The sequence below is a fragment of the Colletotrichum abscissum genome (assembly GCF_030869225.1).
Source record: "Colletotrichum abscissum strain IMI 504890 chromosome Unknown Scaffold_32.1, whole genome shotgun sequence".
Classification (NCBI taxonomy): domain Eukaryota; kingdom Fungi; phylum Ascomycota; class Sordariomycetes; order Glomerellales; family Glomerellaceae; genus Colletotrichum; species Colletotrichum abscissum.
Genome location: NW_026850232.1, coordinates 471289 through 494416, shown reverse-complemented (window position 1 = coordinate 494416; position 23128 = coordinate 471289). Strand labels below are relative to the sequence as shown.

General features: G+C 51.0%; 7 protein-coding genes across 7 annotated transcripts; 2 read left to right on the top strand and 5 right to left on the bottom strand.

Moving 5' to 3' along the window:
* Positions 1 to 1030: 1030 nt before the first annotated feature.
* On the top strand, positions 1031 to 2548 carry CABS01_11688 (uncharacterized protein; the record flags this gene model as incomplete). The annotated part of the gene is made up of 5 exons (XM_060545042.1): positions 1031 to 1260; positions 1315 to 1423; positions 1499 to 2042; positions 2098 to 2290; positions 2353 to 2548. 5 exons carry the CDS (start codon positions 1031 to 1033, stop codon positions 2546 to 2548), a joined length of 1272 nt encoding a protein of 423 aa, XP_060397457.1.
* Positions 2549 to 2824: 276 nt separating this feature from the next.
* Positions 2825 to 4626, bottom strand: CABS01_11687 (NCS1 nucleoside transporter; the record flags this gene model as incomplete). Its single annotated transcript, XM_060545041.1, has 3 exons — positions 2825 to 4079; positions 4142 to 4412; positions 4467 to 4626. The coding sequence occupies 3 exons, from the start codon at positions 4624 to 4626 to the stop codon at positions 2825 to 2827; spliced, it is 1686 nt and encodes a 561-aa protein (XP_060397456.1).
* Positions 4627 to 6316: 1690 nt separating this feature from the next.
* On the top strand, positions 6317 to 9493 carry CABS01_11686 (hydantoinase/oxoprolinase; the record flags this gene model as incomplete). The annotated part of the gene is made up of 3 exons (XM_060545040.1): positions 6317 to 6371; positions 6497 to 8413; positions 8472 to 9493. 3 exons carry the CDS (start codon positions 6317 to 6319, stop codon positions 9491 to 9493), a joined length of 2994 nt encoding a protein of 997 aa, XP_060397455.1.
* Positions 9494 to 9751: 258 nt separating this feature from the next.
* Positions 9752 to 11254, bottom strand: CABS01_11685 (uncharacterized protein; the record flags this gene model as incomplete). The annotated part of the gene is made up of 5 exons (XM_060545039.1): positions 9752 to 10316; positions 10373 to 10746; positions 10801 to 10868; positions 10922 to 10958; positions 11021 to 11254. The coding sequence occupies 5 exons, from the start codon at positions 11252 to 11254 to the stop codon at positions 9752 to 9754; spliced, it is 1278 nt and encodes a 425-aa protein (XP_060397454.1).
* Positions 11255 to 13863: 2609 nt separating this feature from the next.
* On the bottom strand, positions 13864 to 15833 carry CABS01_11684 (uncharacterized protein; the record flags this gene model as incomplete). Its single annotated transcript, XM_060545038.1, has 2 exons — positions 13864 to 15149; positions 15209 to 15833. 2 exons carry the CDS (start codon positions 15831 to 15833, stop codon positions 13864 to 13866), a joined length of 1911 nt encoding a protein of 636 aa, XP_060397453.1.
* Positions 15834 to 17389: 1556 nt separating this feature from the next.
* CABS01_11683 (HET domain-containing protein) lies at positions 17390 to 19609 on the bottom strand (the record flags this gene model as incomplete). Its single annotated transcript, XM_060545037.1, has 1 exon — positions 17390 to 19609. The coding sequence occupies one exon, from the start codon at positions 19607 to 19609 to the stop codon at positions 17390 to 17392; it is 2220 nt and encodes a 739-aa protein (XP_060397452.1).
* A 1230-nt stretch (positions 19610 to 20839) lies between these two features.
* Positions 20840 to 21835, bottom strand: CABS01_11682 (glycosyl hydrolase family 61; the record flags this gene model as incomplete). Its single annotated transcript, XM_060545036.1, has 1 exon — positions 20840 to 21835. The coding sequence occupies one exon, from the start codon at positions 21833 to 21835 to the stop codon at positions 20840 to 20842; it is 996 nt and encodes a 331-aa protein (XP_060397451.1).
* Positions 21836 to 23128: the final 1293 nt, after the last annotated feature.

Sequence of the window (23128 nt, the reverse complement as noted above, 5' to 3'; positions counted from 1 at the left end):
GACGCAACTTGTATTTTTGATCAGACGCTCCACACTGAACTCACACAATACACATACAATTTCCCCTCGGGTTCGGAGCCTTGCGGCAGGAATACGTAAAAGAACCTGGCTTTGGGATGGCTGAGCGGAATCTCTTGACATCTACTTCTTAACGTTCATTTTCAAAGCGATAGGTCAAGCCCGGGGTCAGGAGATTACCCGAGTAGGCTCCATGACCGAGGTACTTCAGGTCCCGTGCAACTTGGAGCCCCGGAAGACAGAACGGCTAAGAAGTGACTCATGGGGACTACGACGAGCAATGCAATGGCTAGGGAAGACTCTGTCATTCCAATACGACTCGAACAACTTGACCATATACATCTTTGAGGGTGGTGTGCCGGCCATCAAAGATTCTTGAGTATGCGCCGTCCATTTGTTGACCCCGGCGCCCCGCTCTCCCCCCGGTATATCTAAAGGTGTCTGCACCGGGATGAAACGGTGGCTGCTCTTCTGCAGAATGCTGCTATGCCGTATAGAGGTAAGTACCATGGTGATGGAGCGATACATAGCCACGGTTATCAAGTTACAAACATGCATGAAGACAATTAGGGTGCGGGTACGGCAGGGCGGCACAGGCGGAAAGTGAGGTAAGCATGCGGTGAGCTTGGTGAGGTGAGCTTGGTGAGGTCTTTGAGATAGTTGAAAATTGAGTTGGTTGGTTCGGATACAGCCAGACTTCTTGCCTTGCCACTCCACCGCAACATCGCAGGCATCTTGCATACAGCGCCGCAGACCTGCATCGGTTGCCGACTCAAAATGATTTAGCATATTTTGATCGAGCCACTGAAGCTTCCTATCGAAATGACTGTGGAAATTCTCCAACTTACCGGCATGGTGGTCCGCAAGACCCCTGCTGCGTGCGCTACTACGCTCGCCTTTATTAGTCTCGGTAACTGCTGGTCGGTGCACTTACCCAACCTTTGTCGTGACCAGAGCGACAAACACCTTCTTGTGATCTGCATCTCATTTCAATTTGACAGAGCTGTGCAACATGAAGGTTTCGTCCGTCCTCTCATCAGCCGCCCTGGCATCGGTCGTGTTCGCCGCGCCTTCGGTCAAGCCACGGGGCGACTCAACCACAGACGGGGCTCAGTTTGCCGATCTCACTGCCAGCATCCAAGCCAATGTGTTCAAGTCACTAGATGAGCGGGAGGCCAGGTTGAAGAAGCGCGGTGAATCAGCCAACTGCACGACAAGCAACATGGTCTTCCGTCGGGAGTAGTAAGTGCTGGAACTTGGGCTCAAAATCATAGCCGATGACTGACAAGCAAATAGTGGCTCGCTTTCATTGACCGAGAGGCTTTCTTATGTGAACGCCGTCAAGTGTCTTCAAAGTCTGCCGCCACGAACGCCGGCTAATGTCTCCTCTGGTGCTCGATCTCGGGTATGTAATATCATCCCACGGCTTTGTCCGAACTTTTTTGCGCGGTAACCCGGACTCGACTGACTCGCTACACAGTTTGATGACTTTGTCGTGACCCATATTCAGCAGACCATGACGATCCACTACACGGGTAACTTTATGCCATGGCATCGCTGGTTCGTGCATCTCTACGAGAAGGCTTTGCGCGAGGAATGTGGCTACACCGGCTATCAACCTGTGAGTTTAGACCAAATCTTGACGGTTGATTTCCTTTCGCTCATTGTGAGATATCAGTACTGGGACTGGCCTAAGTACGCTTCTGCGCCTGAATTATCCCCTATCTTCAACGGGGACCCTTACAGTCTCGGCGGAAACGGCGAGTACATCCCCCATGATGGGCCTGTCATTGAGCCTCCCGTGGGAATTGGCGGCTCAAGCATCCAGCTGCCTGCTGGTGTCGGCGGAGGTTTCGTGACTACTGGGCCTTTTGCAAACATGTCTGTCAATCTTGGCCCGGTCGGTGGCCTTGAGGGCACGGCGCCCGGGCCGGACGGTGGCCTAGGCTACAACCCTCGCGGTTTGAAGCGCGACGTGGGCCCGGCTATGAACCAAAGATACGCGAACTACACAACGGTGTTGAGTGAGTACCTCTGCCAGCGCCTATCAAGTGATGACCGATGCTGATGGACCCTCAGACTTGTTGCTCAAGCCCAACATCTCGGAATATAGGCTTTTGAGCGAGGGAGTTCCTTACACCCCTGAGATTGGACCTCATGGAGGAATGCACTATGCCATCTCCGGTGATCCAGGCGCGGACCTTTTCACGTCCCCTGGCGACCCTGCATTCTGGGTTCATCACGGTATGATGGACCGCATGTGGACTTTTTGGTAAGTCTTCCATTCGGGTAAATCATCGTATCCAATGGACTCTTCTAATATCTGGCTCTAAGGCAAGCGCTGGATCCTGCCGCACGTCAACAGGAATTGAACGGAGGTGATTACGGTCACGTTACCTGGGCCAACAGCCCGCCATCCGCGAAAACTCAACTCACGGATTTTATTGATATGGGATACACGGGTCCCTCAATCAAGATTGCAGATGTGATGGACACCTTGTCAGGACCATTCTGTTACTTCTACCTTTGAGTATCCGACAAATACGGCAATGCCGACACAGCTCAGGGTCTGGACGAAAATCGGCTGCTTATTCGATGAACATGGAATGATAGACTGGAAGGTATTACATAGTATCTAATGATGTAAGTATGAAGCTATGAAGATACGATATCACGCGATGAAGGGTGGCGATCTTGATGTCTGCTGCATGAAGACGATAATAACACGCTATAAGACGCATTTCCACTTCCTTTTGAGCAAGCTATCTAAGTATTGTAGGGCATTAAAGTACCCAGCACATCTCAACTAACCCAGCATAGACTTCAACCATGTTCGAGGCCCCTTCTCAGAGTCGTGCCCCTCAACACCCTTATGCGAGCCCTCGATAACTTCGGTATCAAGCGGCAAGACTCCCAGCTTCCTTGCTTCGTCATCAGTGAAAGTCGCATAGTAGTCCACCTCATCAATAACACCGGCTTCAGGAGGGGGCCAGATGGTGTTGATGCCCAGATGTAACAAGAACGATATGGCGAAACCCAGTGGAAACGCTAGGTAGTAAAGATTGATCCAGCCCTCAGCAACTTTGACGCTATCAGGTGTAACGCTAGCAGCAAAACCTGGGAGCTGTGTCGCAAAGCCGCACACCCAGGCGATGAAGGTTCTAGGGTTGAACCCCTTGCAGTAGTAGAAAGAGCCATCTGGACGAGGGTGGTAGAGGTCTGACAGCTTGATTCTGCGTTTGCGGATGATGAAGTAGTCGCAGATTTGGATGCCGATGATGGGACCAAGAAAGACGCTGTAAGCGGAGAGAACGCTGATGAAGACCGCCGCCGATGACAAGAGTTCCCATGGGCAGAGCGCAATACTCAGCACGAGACCGATGTAAGCGCCGCGTCTGATGTTGATGTACCGACAGAACAGACCAGACAGATCCATGCCAGCGGAGAAAGCATTATCAACAGAGTTGATACTCAGTTGGATACAGAGGAGACCAAGCCCAGCGAAAAAGGCACCTGCGCGGCTTTTGGCGTTGTAGTTCGAATCTAGCCATGCTTGGACGATCAAGGGCGGGTTCCAGATCGGCTCGCCGTAGATGACGCCAGTTGCCGAAGCTGCCAAGCAGCCAAAGGTAGGGAAGATGGCTCCAAAGAAGATGATGCTGAACCATTGTCCGAAAACTTGGTCTCCGGGCTTCCGAGCAAAACGACAGTAATCCGGCTGGTTGGTCAATCCGACAGCAATACTACCGATAACGGTAGTGATGCCATGGACGATTTGCCAGCCGAGTTCGCTTGAGGACATTTGCTTTGACCCTTGGCGGACTAGAGACCCTGCTTCGCCGGCTGTTGCCAGAGCCCAAATCATGATGGATATGAGTGTTATTGAGGAGATGATGTTGAAAGCCAGAAGAAGTTTCTGAATCCTCTCAGGCCGGATGTAAAGGATGGGAATGAGGAGCACGTTGAAAATGATCCAACCGATGAAGTCTTTGGTGGTAAGGTGTGAGGACTCGGGGAACACGTTGCCTAATGATTCGAACGATGGGAAAATTGCCGAAAGACTGAAATTCGTAAGCATTAGGTCACACAGAGGCGATTGATGTTTTGTTTGAGAGGTACTCACCAGTTGACAACTGTCAAACCTCCGGTCCACGACTGTACAGCAAACCACACCAAACTGAGAATGATTCTCTGAATGAGGATTATGTACTGCCCGTACACGCCCCAGATGTACCGGGAAACGACTGGAAATCCGATGTGCCAATGTGCGCCGACATGTCCGTTAAAGATGGCAACAAGGGCAATAATTACTTTGCCAATGACAATGGCAATCACGCTTTGCCAGACAGAGAGTCCAGCAGCGACGAGAGATGCTCCGAGTTGCCAATTGGAGACTATCACTCTGTTAGCTTGCCCAATGAGTTTATCATGAATAATTTTTCACTGACTTGCAACCTGGTTAGTCAACCAGAATGATATGAAAGTTGAAGTTGTCCATCTTCTACGGTTTGGAGGAAGGGGTCTGATGTCTTCGTTAATCCACACGTTTGATTCAGCTACATCAGTGTCGGGCAGCCGAGCCCATCTCAAAAATCCACGAAGACTCATGGTAATAGTAACGAATCCATGGGACTTGCACAAAGACTCCCAATGACTTCGCGGCCGGGTGAGGGACATTCGCTTGGTTTAATGATCCCGCAGGCGACGAGAGTCCACGCTCACGCGCATCCTGGATGCAGTTCCTCCATATCGGTAATGCTTCTGGTACGTTGCATTGGCGCCCGCTTGGCAGACCTTCGCGTCACCCAAAACCTCGGCCGATAACCTAGACACCGGCGTTTGGTATGTGTAGCTATCAACTTAGGCTATTTCTTATCGTTGGAGAATGCCTCCAAACACACCTTAGGTGTGAAGCTCTTATCATAGTTTCACGCGAGGGTGGAGCAAAGCCGGTGATAAGAACGGCATTGGGCAAAGTCTGGAGACCAACAAACCCAGGGGATCCAAGTTTACCCCGCAACATCATCGTTCGGCATCTAGTATCTAAGTACCTTATTATCGAAGAAAGTTAATTCTTTCTAAATTATAAATATAAGAATATAGTTTTAATAAAATAATATAGTACTTACTTAGTACCTAAATTAAAATATTTTTTAAACTTATTATAAAAGAAAAATAACTATATTACTAACTACTTATTATTAAGGTTTATAACGCTATAACTTTAATTATAATAGCTTTATTTATAATAAATAAAAAGTTTAATTATAAGTTTTTTAAAAGCCTTTTTTTAAGGGCTATAAGAGCTTTTAAATTAAGTTAAAATATTTATTAAAATATTAATAATTAAATTAACCCTATAATAACGGCCTTAATAAAGGAATTAAAAAACGAATTAAAAAATAATATTAAAATTTTTATTAATATTAAATACGATTTATAAGAAGTATTAACGTAGATATAAAATATTAATAATATATTTTATATTAAAAACATTATTATTAATATTAATAAAACGGATAGGGCTATATTAATATAATACTTTAGCTTTTTTTTATAGTTTAAAAATTATAATTTTAAATAGTATTAAAAGTTTATTAAAAAGCTCTTTTAAATATTTTAATATATTTATTATTATTTTTATAATAATAAAACTCTTAGTACTTATATATAAATATAAGTTACTTATTTTTAAATAGTAATATTAGCTTATTAATAAGTTATTAAAATTATAATTTTAATAATTCTTTAATAAAAGAGAGGGTAAAATAGAAAAAAAGATAAGTAAAAAAAGGGTTAAGGTTAAATAGTGCGGAATTCAAGGGTAGGGTAGCGTCTATATATACTACGGTAATCCTCTAGTAATATAAAACGATAGAGTTAAATAGTGCGGCATCTGGTGTCCGGACCTCTAACCGCATGGTTGCACGGAGTAGCCAAGCGGTTGTACCTGCCCGATTATCATTCATTATCTATCCTTTGCGCCGTCTTCAAGACTAGTGGCAGACAGTATCTGGCCATGGCCGTGGTCTTGGGAGCCCATTTAACCGCTTCATCCGCTCAGGCGGCATGCCTGTGGGATGATCTCCGACGACACGAGCTTTGGCCAAGAGCTTGCGACGTTGCCATTCGGGGTTTGCTGACACGAATAGCTTGGAGCCAAAGGAATGAGCGCTGATTAGGTATATGAGACTGGGACAGTCATACCCAACCAAGTGATTGAACTGAAGACCTGGAGAAGAACAACAAGCTGATAATATCGCAACAAACAGAGCTGTTGTGCGACCAAAGTACCAACATGGGAGAGATGCCACCATCACAACGTACTGTTCGAATTGGAGTTGATGTTGGAGGTGAGTCTGGAAGCTCCAACCGTCAGCTCAAAACACCATGAGTGTCTCAACCCGGAAACAAAATTTTATATATTGAAGAGACTCATTTCTCAAAACGAGACCTCGCTGATAATGTGTTTTCAAAGGAACGAATACGGATGCCGTCGCAATCGATTTAAGTCTTCAAAATACTGCGGACCGCGGGGTTCTAGCGCACTTCAAAACTCCCACCACCCCCGATGCAAGCGCAGGCATCGAGACCGCCGTAAGCACTGTGCTCGCCGCCGCGGGCTTGACAGACTCGCCGGATCGAATCGCAAGTGTGACCATCGGAACAACACACTTTATCAATGCAGTCATCGAGCGTGATGTTCGCCGCCTGCAGCGTGTGGGCGTTCTACGGCTCAGCAAATCCTTCTTGCGCGAGGTGCCCGCTTTCGCCGAGTTCCCTCCGGACCTAGCAGCTGTGATCCAGTCTTACGTTGGCATCGTCGACGGGGGATTACACATTGACGGCTCACAAGAGGCGCCAGTGGTAGAATCTCAGGTCGTTGCCGAGTGCGCCAAGATCCGCGAGAGTGGCGTCAGCGCTGTTGTAGTATCTGGTGTCTACTCACCTATCGACGAAGTCTTTGGGCAAGAGGAAAAGGTTCGCAACATCATTCTCCGCGAAGTACCTGGCGTAGATGTTGTGTGCAGCAAGGAGGCGAGTGCGAGCATTGGCTTCATTGAGCGAGAGAATGCCGCTATCCTGAACGGTGCTATCTTGCGCTATGCAAGGAAGACTGTGAGCAGATTCCGTCTCGCAATGAAGAGACTTAAGCTCTCTTGCCCTCTCTTCTTGACGCAAAACGATGGCACCATCCTTGACGCGGCGTCTGCGGCCAAGATCCCAATCCGCACGTTCTCGAGCGGTCCAACAAACTCAATGCGTGGAGCTGCTTATCTCGCGGGCCTAGACACTGGCGGTGATAGCTCTGCTATAGTGGTAGACATTGGCGGGACAACATCTGACGTTGGCGTCCTGCTTCCTTCAGGCATGCCTAGACAAGCATCGGCGTATGTCACCGTGGCTGGAGTAAGAGTCAACTACTCCATGCCTCACCTCCACTCCGTCGGTCTCGGAGGAGGTTCCATTGTCAGAAACGTGGATGGCAAAGTCAAAGTCGGCCCAGAGTCTGTCGGACTCGAGCTAACCACACGCGCACTTGTCTTTGGCGGGGATGTTTGCACGACGACGGACATCGCAGTCGCAGCCGGCAAAGCATTCGTGGGCACAACTGAGCACGCCAACAGCCTAGACTCTGCTTTTGTAGAAGAGGCAATCCTCCGCATCAAGGCACTGCTGGAGGGTGCCGTTGATGTTATCAAAACTTCACCCGACCCTGTCCCGGTCCTCCTCGTCGGTGGAGGCGCCATTTTGTCACCGGAAAGCCTGAAAGGTGCCTCCAAGCTCGTCCGACCGCCGTTCCACGATGTCGCCAACGCTGTCGGAGCAGCCATCGCACGTGTATGCGGCGCTGTTGATATCGTGCAAGGTACAACTCACCAGACAGAAGGGCAAGCCATCGAGAACGCCAAGAAGATGGCCGTCGAGCGCGCTATTGCTGCTGGTGCGATCCCGGAAAGCATCAAGATTGCCGAAATCGAGACGATGCCACTGCAATACGTCGCCAACCAGATCCGAACACTAATCAAAGCAGTTGGTGACATTGACCTCCATGCCAAATTGGAAGAGGTTCTCGAGGACTCAGAGGAAGAGGACGGCGAGGAGCAGGTTGAAGCGACTAAAGACTTGACGCGGGCAACCGTGGAGGAAGAAAAGACTGACCCAGCCAAGTACAAGCCGACCGTTACTCGGAATACAAGCGGTGTTTTGGAATGGCATATCACTGAAACTGACTTGGAGTATCTTGCCGATGGCTGTTACGTGCTGGGATGTGCAGGTGGTGGAAGCCCGGCCGCGTCGAAGATCCAGCTTCGGAATATGCTCAGAGCCGGACACAAGATGCGTGTCATCGAGCCATCCTCACTGAAGGATTCAGATGTCATCTACTGGGGTGGTAAGTAGACTGATCTCGTTAACGCATGGCGTCTTAGTGATTGACTAACTTCGACCAGGCCACATGGGTTCACCCGCTGTCTCCATTGAACGACTGCAGTCCATCGAGACGGTAGACGCATTCAAGGGCTTGATGGAGTACCTTCGCCATGACAAGTTCGATGCCGTGATGGGTCTCGAGATTGGTGGTGCCAACGGTCTCGAACCTTTCCTCGTTGGCTCATCCCGATTCTACGACAGTCCAATCATTGATGGCGACTGGATGGGTAGAGCGTACCCAACGTACTGGCAAACGACGTTGGCCGTACATGCCCCTTTGGAGCTGGTGCCGTGTGCCATCGACTCCGGAGACGGCAAGACAATCGTCATGACTAGAGCGCCCAACGACGAAATCGTCGACCGCGCTCTACGCGCCTCCTGCTCTGAGATGGGTTCTCGCGTAGGCATGGCAGCCAAGCCTACTACCACCGATAAGGTCAAGAAATTTGGCGTTCTGAATACTGTATCTCTTGCATGGCGTATTGGGCGCTGCATCGCTCTCTGCCAAGCAACCAACACCATGAGCACGGTCGCCGAGTCCATCATCAAAGAAGCCGGTGGTCTTGAGGCTGCCAAGGTCTTGTTTAGGGGCAAGATTATGAAGGTTGAGAGGCGGCTTTTCAAGGGCCATTCTTACGGTGAGGTGCATATCGCCGCCTTTGAAAGCAGCGATGAAGACGAAGCTGCGAACAACAAGGAAAGGGTTGCTGCCGTCGCACAAGGGGGCACGATGAAGATCCCTTTCAAGAACGAGAACATCCTGGCCGAGCATACTGATGAGGGCGGCAAGACTAGCATAGTGGCTGCTGTGCCGGATCTGATCTCAATCTTGGACAACGAGTCGGGCCGGGCTCTCGGAGTGCCTGAGTTCAAGTACGGGTACAGAGTCACCGTGATTGGTATTACTTGCTCGCCGCGATGGACCGAGACTCAAGCTGGTCTAGAGATTGGTGGACCGAAGGCGTTTGGGTACGACATTGACTACAAGCCGCTAGGGAAGTATGTAGAGCCACGAAGTGTGCTGGAAGAATACTCCGACTAGGTTTAGCAGTACCATGCGTTGGAGATTTCGGGACCATCTTAAGCAGACAAACAGAATTAGATTTGTAAAACTACGCTTGAACCCGCGCAGGAGGTAAATATCTGGACAAGACCTCTAACGAACGAAAGAAGCGAATGGCAATAAGTAGAGGTAAAAATGGGGTATAACATGAACCAAAATAAGACACAAGGAAAGGAAACATCATCCTCACATCAACACAACTAAGACAAACCTGAACAAAAGAAATAACTCATCCTCTTAATCCTGGTCTGGGTTAGACTTGGAACTAGAGGGCTTCTCGAACGTGACCTCCTGAGTCACCACAGTCGTAGTCCGAATATGGCCCCTGATATGCTGACCATCCATCACACTGTCTCTCTTGCTCTTCACCCGAGACATTTTGTCGAGGCTTTCGGGTGCTCCTGTGCTAACGCTGACGGTGTACTCAGCCGACGTCTCGCTCTCTTGACCGGACATTTCAACTCCTTCTTGGCGATTCAACCCCTCTGTGCTGCTCATAGGGCGGTGGAATCCCAGCCCGTGCATAAAACTGGCCCTGTTGTTTCCTTCGCTTGGTTGAGCATACGGATTACCGTATTTCGATGGCCTGCCACTACTCCTGAACTGCAGTGAAGACGCGTTGAAGAGGCGTGGCAGCAGAGTAACGAATATCGGTCGAAGGGTAGGAAGACATGCCGCCAGGATGCCGATGGCGACCTCGAGGAAGGACCATGTGGCGGCGTCCACGTTATCCCAGTACGGGTCTTTTGTATCTGCAGCAACGCGGAGGGTTCGGATTCTGAGTGCAGAGATGATGCATGTGCTGTTGAAAAACGACTTAGAACAATAAATATCAGGGGAGTATGGATGAAAATTTACAAGAATCCGAGACAGAAGACAACGAGCAACATTCGCTTCTGCTTGCGAGGAAGTTGCAGAGAGTTGATGACCGGAATCGACATGCTGAAAATGGCAAAGTCGGCTACGAGGTTGACTCCGGCCATGGTGTACCAGATGGCAAGGAAGTCTATGCAGCGGCCTTCGATGGTCGGATCCCAGAAAGCGGCTACGGGAAGACACATCATTGGTAGAAGGAAGGAGAGCATGGCAGTCCACGAGATCATAAAGGCAAGACCCCACAACGTCAACTTCTGCATAATGTCGATGGCGAAGATGCGGCGGTATTGCAATAGGATGGAGATCTTGACGAGGCAGGTCGCGATGTTGTACACGATGATCGAGGTGTAAAAGGACTGATGTTGTTGTGAGTATAGACTCGGGGGTGAGTTGATCGCGATAAGATTTACCTTCATGTATGGGACGTAGTCCTCGGGTGGAGGAACCCATGAATGAAAGCCAAGACCCCATTTGCTTTCTTCATTGTCGTTAGTAAGAGACTCTAGATTGTGAGGTATCAGATGGACTTACCAAGCCCAATGGCAACAGCTGATCCGATAAGGAACATCTGAGAAAGTAATTATATGAGCCAGCAAGTCTTAGCCTCAGGAAGATGTTGTTATTGCTCACCTGGGCAACCACCATCACCGAGTCGTCCAGCCCAAAAGTTCGCAGCATCCTAACCCTGGTGTAGACCCGGAGACTGACCGCCGCAGTCGACAGAACGGATCCAACGGCCAGAATAGCAACTATCTCTCCAAATCGGGATTGGCCATCGAGGGCATGGTCGACGGTGCTAACGGAGGCCTGTTGTTGAGTCTCTTGTATCGCATTGAGGTTCCTGACCAGGACGTTCGCCGCCATGTTTAACAGACCTCCAGATGATGTGCGTAAGTGGCGTAATTTGAGTTGATTTGTGAAGAACCAAGAAGAAGAAATAAGTCTCCCTCTATGATCGAAGAGCAGAGGCCTTCAGTCATCCTTATTGTATTCTCTCACCTCGCCTGGGAAATTTGCCCACCTCAAATCGAAACCCCAGCAGCCACAAGCCGTGTTTCTACCTGCAGTGGTGCAATTTTCGACTCGTTGGGTCATCTCTGCAGACATGGATACTCCCACTCGGTTGAACGTCGTAATAGAGGCTGAGTGGGAAGAGAGCACGCACTAGTCACTTAGTCGATGGCCCAAGATCTTCCGTGGGGTAGCATTGGTGCCCTTGAGGCAACTCTGACAGGGGTCGGCCAGGATGAAGCCGTGAGAAACCAATCCGGGGAAGGGAATGAGATTCCGCCAAGCGTCACGATGCAAGGGCCAACCCTCCATCTATACGACCTCTATCCCGATTTCCAACAGACTCGACACGCAAGGTGGCAGGCCGACATGGCCGCAACTTCACGAGGAGGGGGAGGTGCTCCGGACGCACTCGCTGTCCAATTGCGGCTGCAGTCTCGACTGGGTTACAGATCGCTAGATGCCTGTCTGAAGGATTGCTGCAGAACATAGGGCCCGAACTTGCCCCTGAATCCAGCAGTAATGGATTGCGTAGCGCGGTATGTGAAATGTACCAATCGGCGACCAGACTGCTTGTCGCGAATCCTGCGCGTAGCCGAATCTCGGAACTTTATTCGACGCAACCATGAAGTGCAGAGCGGACTGTCGCCAGTTCGGGTGGCCTTTGCATGTTCGGATGAAGACTCCCGCAAGATCCGGTGGCTTGAGAAGGCGGACTTGGCCTCGTTTGTGTGTAGCCGCCGACTAAGTAGAATACCAAGTATCGACGCCGTTGAGTCGGCACCGGGAGCTGTCACAGATCGCGGCCGACCGTGCAACCTTCAACGTCGGCACTAGCAACAGTGTGTATCATCGATCTCAAACCGACTTCTTCTTTCGCTGGGCTCATTTCGTGCGTGCAACCTTGGCGGGCGCCCACCCGACGGCACGCTTTGAGTTGCGCCTTGGATCAAATGTCTGTGAGTTGGTCTCGTTGCTAGCGTCAACGGTCGCTTTTGGAGGCCTGCCTCACGCGCACGTCCTGGGCAGCTCTGTATCCGTAGCTCGGCGATGGTGCAGACACGCGAAGTCCACGTGGTATTTGGGAAAGATTGATCAGCAAATGCAGGAACATCAGGACCTCTTTGAGAGTTGAGACATTTTCGCACTGCAGTATCAGCCATCATGTGTGAGTTTGTGATCTTGGCAGAGTTCAATAGTGAGCAATAACCCTTCGAGATCGCAATTCAAGTGCCGATCAACTGCAGTTTGAGAACAGACGACAGGCATCTTTTCTCCACGTCGGAAAGGACGGCTGCTACGGAGGCGGGGGAGATCATTGTGCCAAAATCATTGATAAGCCCTGTCAAGACAGAGAACAAGGTCAGATTTCGTCATTCCAAAAACACCAGAAGTCTAATGAATACCGTCGAGATTGTCGGGTGCAGGGTAGTGAATAAAGATTGACAGGGGCAGTTGCCGATTCTTCAAGCCCATGTATGCACTCGACAAGTACGCCTACGACTGTGTGAGCATGATAGGTTGCATCAGATGAGGATAGATCAACAGATGAGCCAGCAGCATTGGCCTAGCTCTGTCCTGGAGGAGACGGCAATGCGTTCAGAACGACTAATTGGTCTTCAAAACTCTCCATTCAGTCCCAATAGGGAATGCGGCAACTTTCAGCAGTTCCATTAGAGTGACGATCTCTTCTCGTTAGTCGTGAGACCTAGCGGTCAGGCCAAAGAAACAAAAGAGACGTTACTCCACAATCGAGGGCTTTTTGGGGGCCAAGGTTGTAGCTGGGGATAAATATTGACCAGGGATGGGCGAAGATATCCACAAATACCGCCCGAAACCATGCTGCAAATCGCAGATCACCACTCTGCCGATGTTTTGCTGATTGCAATCGCAATTCTCAGGAGGGCCTCACGGGCCATGTGAGCATTCAGTTAAAGCTTGGGAGTGCTTGACTTTGATCAGAACTCATGCAATTGAGCCTGAAGAGCATCGATGATCCGGGAGAACCGCCGCTGATGAACTGAAAGATCTGGGGTCTAATGGCTCTAAGGATTGAGTTTTCGACCCTGGATCCGATTTGAGCCGTTAAGATTGATAAATTCATTGAAGTCCGCAACACAGACCAAGTGAGCAGTAAAGTCGCCCATAGCTAAGCTCAAAGATGTATAGATGAGTAAAGTACGGAGTAACAGACAAAACAATATTTCAGCCCATGGTTCGGTCACAGAATATCCCGAGTTTCGATTCCACGGTCACACTTTCTCCGGAATACCTGATCCAGACCGGCCCCACTCTGATCCGCCCGTTACCGGCGCTGCGCGGTTGTTGACGGCGATAAGGGCCCGATAGTCACGGTGAAAGCAGCAGGCAGGAGAATGGCCGTAATAACGGGTCCAAGTGAGAGAGCTTCAGAAAGAGATTTCATTACGCCTGAAATAAACGCAGCAAGCAGTACAAGTCATTCACAGCTTGGGAACACCTCCCGCCGTTCCTAAAGTCTTAGTGTGGCTCTTGTTCTGATCGATCCCCTCCTCCACCGCCTTGATCTGCAATGCCAAAATCTTAGAGTAGTACCGACAAATTGCGAGATTGCCGCCCATGAACCAGAAGCCAGGGTGCCCCGTTGGCCGCCACATGGTCCTGAACTCGCCCTCCTCGTCCCACCCCCACACATCGCCAACACGATCGGCGAGCTCGTCGCCAAAGATGTTGCGCGCCTCGGTGCGCATGTTCTGGTATCCCGTCGCGAAGATGATCTCGTCGCCCTGAAGCTCCGAGCCATCCGCGAACTTGAGACCATTGGGGAGAACCTCTGTGATCTCCTGACCGCTCTTGATCTTGATCTCGCCGTCGATGATGAGCTGGCTGCATCCGACGTCGATGTAGTAGCCGCCACCGCGCTGGAAGTACTTGACGAAGAAGCCGCCTCCGCTTGGTCCCATGTCTAGGTTGAAGCCGGCTTTTTGGAGGCCTGAGAGGAGCTCGGCGTCGTTGGCATTTTGTACTTCCGTGGTGCCGACTTGGAGCGATTTGAAGAGCTCAGCGGGCAAGCTCCACAGCCACAGGTCGGCGTCGTCGACTGGGGGTGAGTCCTCGTCGTAGAGGCCTTTCAGACCAATGTCCGTGATTGAACTTGAGGAGACGACGGAGGTTGAGCTACGCTGTACCATGGTGACATCGTATCCTTGTTCATAGAAATCCTGTGCAATGTCGTGACCCGAGTTGCACGAACCAACGACGATAGCCTTCTTGCCCTTTGAGTTAGGCCTGGCGCCCGGGAACTCGGAGCTGTGACAGAGGCGATCTCCCTTGAATTTGTCCATGCCCTTGATACTAGGGAAGAACATCTTGCCAGAGTGGCCCGTCGCCTGGATGACGTGGCGAGGGTGCAAAGTCCGAGTTTCCTTGGATCCGTCGGGCTTTTGCCTGTCGAGAGTGACGGTCCACTGCCTCTTTGAATCATCCCACGACGACTTTGTGAGGGTTGTTGACATCCAGACGTTGAGCTCGAGAAGGCTGGCGTACGCCTCGAAGAAGTCTCCCATCTTATCCTTGGGCGTGAATACGGGCCAGTGACTCGGGAAGTTGATATACGGTAGGTGATCGTACCAAACGGGGTCGTGGAGGACAAGTTGGTGATATCGCTTGCGCCAAGAGTCACCGATGCGCTGATGCTTGTCTACAACAAGGGCATTGACTTTGAGCATCTTCAGCCGAGCGGCGATCGTGAGACCAGCTTGGCCGGCACCTACATCACTGTCAGTATCACCCGATGGAAAGCTGAACGCCGGAGGTCAAAATGCTTACCGACAATCACCACCGTAGGCTCGCTATCAACGTAGTTGACGCTATCTTCTCTCTTCTCCTTCCAATTCTTGCTTTCTCGCTTCTGGACGTGGTCAACTCCCTTCTCTCGTCGGTGCCGAGTAGGCTCTTCGTGACCCGCGATTTCGCGCAGGGTCGTAAAGAATGTAAAGATCTCCCACTTATCGCCAGACTCAACCATGCGCACGACACCCTCGCCAGGTCCGACATCCGTCTTGACCTTGATGAAGTATTGCAGGCATTGGACCTTGCCATGAGCATCGAGCGGCGCAAAGTGAGGTGCTCTGTAGGCCGTGGATGTATCGATTTGCACCTCCTTGAGCCGGCACGCCTCGCTGAGGAAGCTCTGGATCTTCTCCCTACCCTTAAGGGTGCGGAGGTCCCACGATAGCGCTAGGTGGTCCCTCCAGTAGCCGTCAGCGACGAAGAGTTGTGCGAGCTTGTTGTAGTCCTTGGAGTTCAATGCAGCGTTGAAGGCGTTGATGACATCTGTCGCGGCCTTCCCCGCATCAACCGATGTTGAGCGAACAGATGGGGGATACTCGCGGGGTGGGAGGTTGACTGAGCCCGGCTCGATCCGTTCGCTTCGCGGAAAGGTTCCTGCCATTGTTTCGAGGTATTTGGTCGAAGGTGGTGTTGTAGTATTCGATGGTCTGCCTGCAGATGCTTCTGGGAAGGATTGGTGTGGGAATGCCTTCAAAGGAGGGTCGCAAAGGAGACTTTATGCAGGACGAGAGATCTTCATCCCCAGTGACAGCTTCCCTTCCTCCGCACCGGAGGGCTGAGTCGTGACATCACCTGACAGCTTTTGACGCGACAACGCATTTTGAGGGGGTCCTCCGGGGATAGATCGGGCAAAGAAATGAAACTCTGTCGCACACAGTCCACGAAGTAATGGCGTCCTGCTGTGCCGCCTTAGCTCTCAACAGTTTTCCCATCCGTAGCGGTTTTGTGGAGTTTAGAGGCGCCAAGGGCCGCACATTGTCTCTCAGTTGCAGACGATAGCGCGCAACCGGCTTCCTCGAATGCGGGGGAACGGGGCAACTGGGGGATTCAAGGCTGATCCAGCGGGCAAATCATAGAGCTTCAGGATATTTCTGCCAAGTTGGACGCGCTCTGCTTGGATGGATTAGCTTGAACTCTGCCTTGATACGGGCTGTTTGGACCCGCCGGCGGCTCGAATAACCCCAGACTGAGGGGCGTTGACGCAGCTTGCTGTCAACTAAGACGGAGCTTCTCCGCACTTGAGGTCGCAGGGTTGGTAAGGGATGGTTGGTCCCCCAAGATCTAGAGACTATGCGAGGTTGCTCCAAGCTTTGGTAGAGACCCAAAGGTTTGGGCATTGGATGGAATGCATACTGCCATCTGAAATGATCTGATTTGATCTACATCTCTCTCGAAAGACTTCACACATGCTTGAATCGTTCATCCCACGATGCCAGCAGCCAAAGAGTCAAAGGGCCATCGTTCCGGGTGCCTTTTGGTTTGCACATCATCGTCGGTGGTAGTTAAGTGCGGGGAAAGGCGCGGGATCATGCATGAGAAATCCGGGGCAAAGGAAGCTAAGTCCGTAAAGCACATTTCCGCGTTGCGGCGTTGCGGTTCCGCATTGCCGCCCCGTTGCGGCTCCGGGTGGTGTTTTTCAAATCATCAACCGCTAGTTGTCTGGCGCCTCTTTAGATAAGAGGCTAAGACCTCGTCTAGTCGACAGATTCTTCCAGCTGCATAGCGGTTCAGCTAAGGGAATGCACCTGACGGCCTCTCGATGCAAGAGTGTCTGCAAGTTTCGAGATCTACGAGATCTGCATATCGGGCCATCGGAAGACAAAGCGATTTTCTCAGTAAGACAAGTTTACATCCCCTCATAGTAAGGCAATGTTAGGTGGTTTCGAAGCTATTGTCACAATTTTCGATGGGTTTCTTATCGACTGATCACTTCTCATGACTGCAAGAAAAGATGATTATGGCATCTGTCAGGCAATGAGTTCATTTCGACCTGGATAAAGTGGGTATCTGACTCCCTCATTCTAGAATGCACGCGCTGCACATACTTAATCACCTAGTAGACTTATATTACATGTTTACATGTAGTAGTGCGTTGTGACGCATGTAACACAATGTAAGAGTGAGGTTGGCCAGAAGAATCGCGCTCTAGAAAAACACCTAGTACAACTCAATGAGGCATGGCTGATCTACATCCAAATCTTTATGCATTTCCCCTTCGAGACGAATGTCGTGCTCAGCGTATCGCTTCGTCCCATCAGACGTAACACATACCGCCATGCCAACGACACGACCTCTTCTGACCGGCTTTCCGACCACTCTGTGCTGATCAGGTGCAGCCACGTTCTCTGGAGCTGACTCTTTGGGTCCTGCAACAGGATAAGGCTGACTCCGTTTCGGATACTTCATCCGCTTTATATGCGGTGGTTCCCTGGGGACTCCAGTAGCTGGGTCAATCGGAGCACAAAAAGGTATAGGGGAATATCGTGTGTCTTCAGGTCCACGCTCTATCCTCAATACCAACATAGTGGCCATGTGTCGTCCCGTCTCGTCGTGTCGCATGATGCACGAACGCCTTGCGGGATCCTCCTTCAGACGCCACACCGGAATCAGGATATCCCCCGGGAAGAGCGTGCGAGGACCAAAGCCGTATTCACCTCGAGACCTGAATGAAGGGCTGAGGTCTTCCGGGAGATCCCGTGGCTCTAGACTGAAGAAGACATTTTCTTCCATCATTGTGTAAATTTGGTCTATGAGCTTGGCCTGGTCCAAGGAGAGTTTGTGTCGCTGTAGCGTGCTCAGATTCTTGAGGGTATTTCGGATGAATCTCTCCTCAGGCGGTGTCTTGGAAGGGTTGCGAAAGCGTAACATGGTGTGGAATAGCATCGCAATGGTCTCAATCCTCTCCGAGTCGCCTTCTGCATATGGGAAGCTAGACGGGAAGAATTTGCGCCAGAGTTCGGCGAGATTATGCAACGGACAGAAGGACTTTGGATATTCGTCGGGTGCATCCGCGAACATGAAATAATCGACCGTACGGCCACTGGGGCCACCCGAGGAATCGTACCAGCGAATGAATATTCGGTCCTGTTTGAACAAAAACCGCGTGGTACGGTCGTCTGTCCAATTTGGTGTTGCCCCGGGGATCTCTTGAATAACCCATTCGTCTCCGACGGGGTTAACAGGTGGCAAGGCGAATGTGGAGGCGCGCTCCAAGTCCATGACAACAGCAACCTCTGGAAAGCCAGGCTTCTCGGGATAGTCAAAGGCATCGACATTGCTGCTCATGTTGTAGAATGGAAGATTCCTACGCCGTTCTCTGGTCCAATTCGGCACCCACGACGGGTAATAGTCGTCAGATTCATTGAGCGGCCCGAACTCAGCCAAGTGAAGGAGCATCTGCAAAGCAGTCTTCTGGCCGCGCCGGAACATCGCCAGTGCGAGCCTTCGGTACAGAACTGTCCAGTGTTGTCGAAGATCGAGATAACTCTGCTGGTCCATGATTTGCTCATGGTCTGGTATCAAACCGAACAACGCAGCAATTCTATCTTCTGGCTCCCTACACTTGGCAGCGTGGAAGTTCCAGAGCAGCTGGAGGATCGGCTTCCGCTCTTCGCTCAGACTCTTCATCATCAGGATCTGGTAGTGGTACTGGAACCCGTATAGCTCTTCGACACATTCCAACTGGCGAGCAGCGGCGACAAACCAAGGCAGACCTAGAGAGGATGTTCCGCAGTGGACTTTGGCCTCTTTGGCTAGGCATGCCTCCTGTATAATCCAACGGCGCGAGAACCAAGGCCGGGAAAGGAAACGCTTGAGTTGAAGGATGTGATCGGCCCCAATTTGGCTCTTAGTTATCTTCAACGTTGCTTCAGCCATTATTTTCACTTGTTTTGTGTCCGGGATGGTTTGCATCATGCGTATAGCAGAAAAGATAGCCGCTGTCTTGTCGTCTGGGTCACCGAGCCATATGTGGACTTCTTTCGCTCCTTTGTAGATCCGACCCATGCGAGGAAGTTGTTGCGCTTTCTCGCCAGTATCTTGCTGGTTGAGGCAAATGGCATCTATCCAAAGAGATCTGGTTGTGGACGGATGTCGCAGAGCTCTCAAGAGTGAATCGACTGTCGGGCTGATGTCGAAAGAAAATGCACCATCAATAAGCAATTGACAAGACGGTGGTGCGTCTCCCCAGGTGTATGAGACGGCCTCAAAATCCTTTTCTGTGCCGAAATTCTTCATCTGCTCCGCTTTGTCATATTGAGCTAAGGAGCATTGCAGAGGAGACTGGGTATCCGCAGCCGGGTCGAGGACGACGATGCGAATCGAGTCCGGGCTCCGCAGAGGCAAATACTGGTATGGAACAATGATGTTCGAACCCATTTTGCATAGAAGAGCGAAGCAACGATGATAAACTCTTGACGAGAGAATGATGAGTTGGAATGATATGTTTGCGATGCTGCCAATACCAGTGGAGGTCAATGCTGATACCCAGACTTTATGGCAATTATGAAGACCTGCTGCATTCACAGCTTGATTTGTGATTGCATGTACGTACATAGCAGCTGGAGTGACCAGAATGAGGGTTTCACGAATTATCATGGCCTTCGATCATGTTCGCATGAACACTTGCCCATTTTGCGTGACAGAAGGCATGTCGCAGTCTGGTGCAGAATTGCATGTTCATGTTAGTTCCCGCAACCGCTCCAAGAAGATTGAATGCATTCCAAGTATTTACAAGCGATTGGAAGAGGTGATAGCAACATCTTATGGTGCCACGAACTAGGACCGGCCTCGGGGGTTACGAAGTGAGTTGTGAGTGACACGAAATGCCACCTAAACTAAGCCACGAAAAGGCCCGGTTTTCGGTCAGATACTCATACGCCTGTCAGAGGGAAATGTGCGGAAAGTTACATGATAGATTGAGACACTTTGCTCAAAGCATTACACAACGAAGATCATGTGCTCAATTGCGAGAATGTTGATTGAGTCTTCAAGTATAGCCCCATCATGGCTTGGAGACACCGGCTTCAAGGGGTTCCACAAGCGTCAAGACGCAGGCTCAAGCTGGTATCAGTCAGTCATCCGATACTTTTCTCCAAGCTTTCCTCCAAGTTACACCCGATCAAAGCCTGACCTCTTGACTAACGCCCATGAAGATGAAGACTGTGAGATGGTGAGCTGTAGCATCTGAACCTAGATCAGTCATTTCTTTTTTGTTTTTTTTTTTTTCCTTCAAACAAAAAGGGGAATCATTGGCAGCAGGTGGTTGCCTGGCTCAGTTGTGTGACAGAACTTTTAACCAGGTCAAATGTTGTACTATGGCCAACTCCTTGAACACATTCATTGCCAAAGTCAGCTGTGGGCAGTTCACAGGACCTAAGGATGGGAAGTGAAGGTTTCATGTGAATGATTCTCATATTTCAAACATGAGGACGCCTTTGTACAAAGGATCGCCCGATATCTAATCGCATTTACATCCAGTGTCTTAAGTCAAATGTATATACAAGAATAATGTGTCGAGCACTGCTAATACCAAGTGGTGATAGCATAGCTCAGGGGATTTTGTCCAATAACTTTCCCAACTTCTCTCTCTCGACTCTCTTTACTGCTTTAGAAAGAAGCAGCACGGGCAAGCTTGCGGCGCATGGAGCGGACGCGGCGGCGAGCAGCAGACTTCTCGCAGTCGTCACCCTCGCCAGCGGCAGCGGTAGGAGCAGCAGAGGGCTCAGCGGGGCTGGTGCTGTTGCCGCCGTTGTAGTCGGGGATGCCTGCAGAGGGAGCGGCGGAAGTGGAAGGGGTGGTAGGAGTAGTGGGGGTGGTGGGAGTGGTGGCACCATCGGAGCCAGTGCAGTCACCGTCGGAGGTCTGGCCGAGAAGGTTGGCAGTGTGGTCCTCGCATCCGGAGAAGGCAACGGGGCCACCGGGGACGGTGTAGTTCTTGGGGGCGGGGTAGTAGATGTTGATCAACAGACCGGGCTCCTCGCCGGTGTAGACGCCGGGGAACTTGACGACGGGCGAGGGGGTCTCGGTGGAGGTACCGGTGACGGAGATCTGAGCGCAAGCGATGTAGAACTGGGCACCACCCTTGGTGCCGGCGCCGTGGAGGCCAATGTGCTCAGCGCGCATCAGGTACTCGCCGGTGGGGACTTCCTTGGGGAGAGTGAAGGTGAAGTTGTGAATACCGGCGTTGTTGACGTAGGTGGCCCACTGGAGACCAGCCTCGGTGATGTTGGAGGTGGACAGCTCGTAGACCTTGAACCAGTCGCCGTCACCCTTGTAGGAGGCGACACCGGAGGGGGCCTTGGAGAGGTAGACGGCGAGGGGACCAGGGTGGCCCATGTCGTTCTCGACGATGAAGCCAACCTCATCACCGGCGTTGACGGCCTTGGTCTGGGTCTTTGCGAGGACATCGTCGTCGTTGCCCCCGATGTTGCAGACGATGCCGTCGGAGGTGACGTCGGTGACGGGAGAGTTGGAATTCTTGGCCTCGCGGACGTACTGGTAGCGTTCGGTCTGCTCACCGTTGACGATGAGAGTAGGGAAGACGTAGTGGGCCATAGCCTGGGGCACGACGGCCGCGGCAGCGAGGAAGGCGAAGGAGCGCATCTTGATTTTGTGTTGTGGGTTGGTTTGGTTTGGTGAAGACCGGGTGGTTGGAAAGATTGGACAGGAAGAAAATGAAGAGGTTGATTTTCCACCAGGGAATGAATGAAAGTGAAGTTTCAAAAAAGAAAGAAAGTGGTTTGTACAATGACAAAAGACACAGCGATGGTTGAGAATGAATAGAGAATGGAGAAAAGATGAAAATGGTGAGAAGAAATGGTTGTCTTATATCGAAGATATCTCACCACCCCTAGCGCACTAAGATGATGGGAACCAAAGACTGTCAGCCGCCATGATCCATCATCCCACCCACATTGCTGATGAGATTTCTCCCCACATCATGGCAGACTACCCTCATCTGGACAAAAATCCAGGCATCATGGACGCGGAAAGGGGTGGTGAAAGGGCAAGGATGGCCAAAGGAGCTCGACCTTGTTGCCTCGCCCAACCAGGATCACACGATAGGAGTAGGCTTCAGTGACGATTTGGTCGAAGTGCTCTTCGTTTGAAACATTGGAGCAACATGTACGCGGGATCCATTTCCCACCAAACACGGTCGTCGACGCCGGCGAACACCCCTGGATTGGGGTCGCAACTAGAGTACGATTGACGACATTGACCCCTGGGCTGCTCACAAGCCGCCCACGTTGTCAAAATCTGTGGAAATACAGTCGCCAAGCTTGGCTCATGCGCCGATTCCCCTTCTGCTCCTGTTCATCTAAACTCACAGCTCGCTTGCAGCACATACCCTTGTAGGTGAACCTGGCCCGAGCTGGTCGAAGCCCCGAATCGGTCGCTTGTAGATTGTTCTACATCCACAGTGGTCGCCCTTATTCGTCCTAGCCGCTGGCGGCTTTCTACGCCTGCATGCCCGTAACGGCGTGAAAGGCTTGTCGGGGTTTGGCCGTTGGCGAATTTAGTGCTGTCAATTTCGGTCGACAAGCCCGGTTTGCCTGTCAATACCCGTTTGTTGGTACTCTGTGCTCTCGGCTTGATAGTTCTGGACTTTCTTCACCTGGCGAATACTCGAAACTATGCCGTATGGCCAGTTCCGCGCATCCCGGAATTCAAAGTCTTTACAAAGCCATTACAAAAACATTTGAGCCCGCGAGAAGAGTATCATAGACGAGCGTTTCCCCAGAGTCAATATGCGTAGCTTTCGTCTCAAGAGCGATCCCGCGAGAAAGGTCATGCCACTCTGAACTCTGTTTTGGCAGTTCTGGTTCCTGATCGACGCGGCCGTGGTGGGATTCACCTGAAACCTGGGTCCAGGGGCGCGCAGCGAGGAAGAAAACC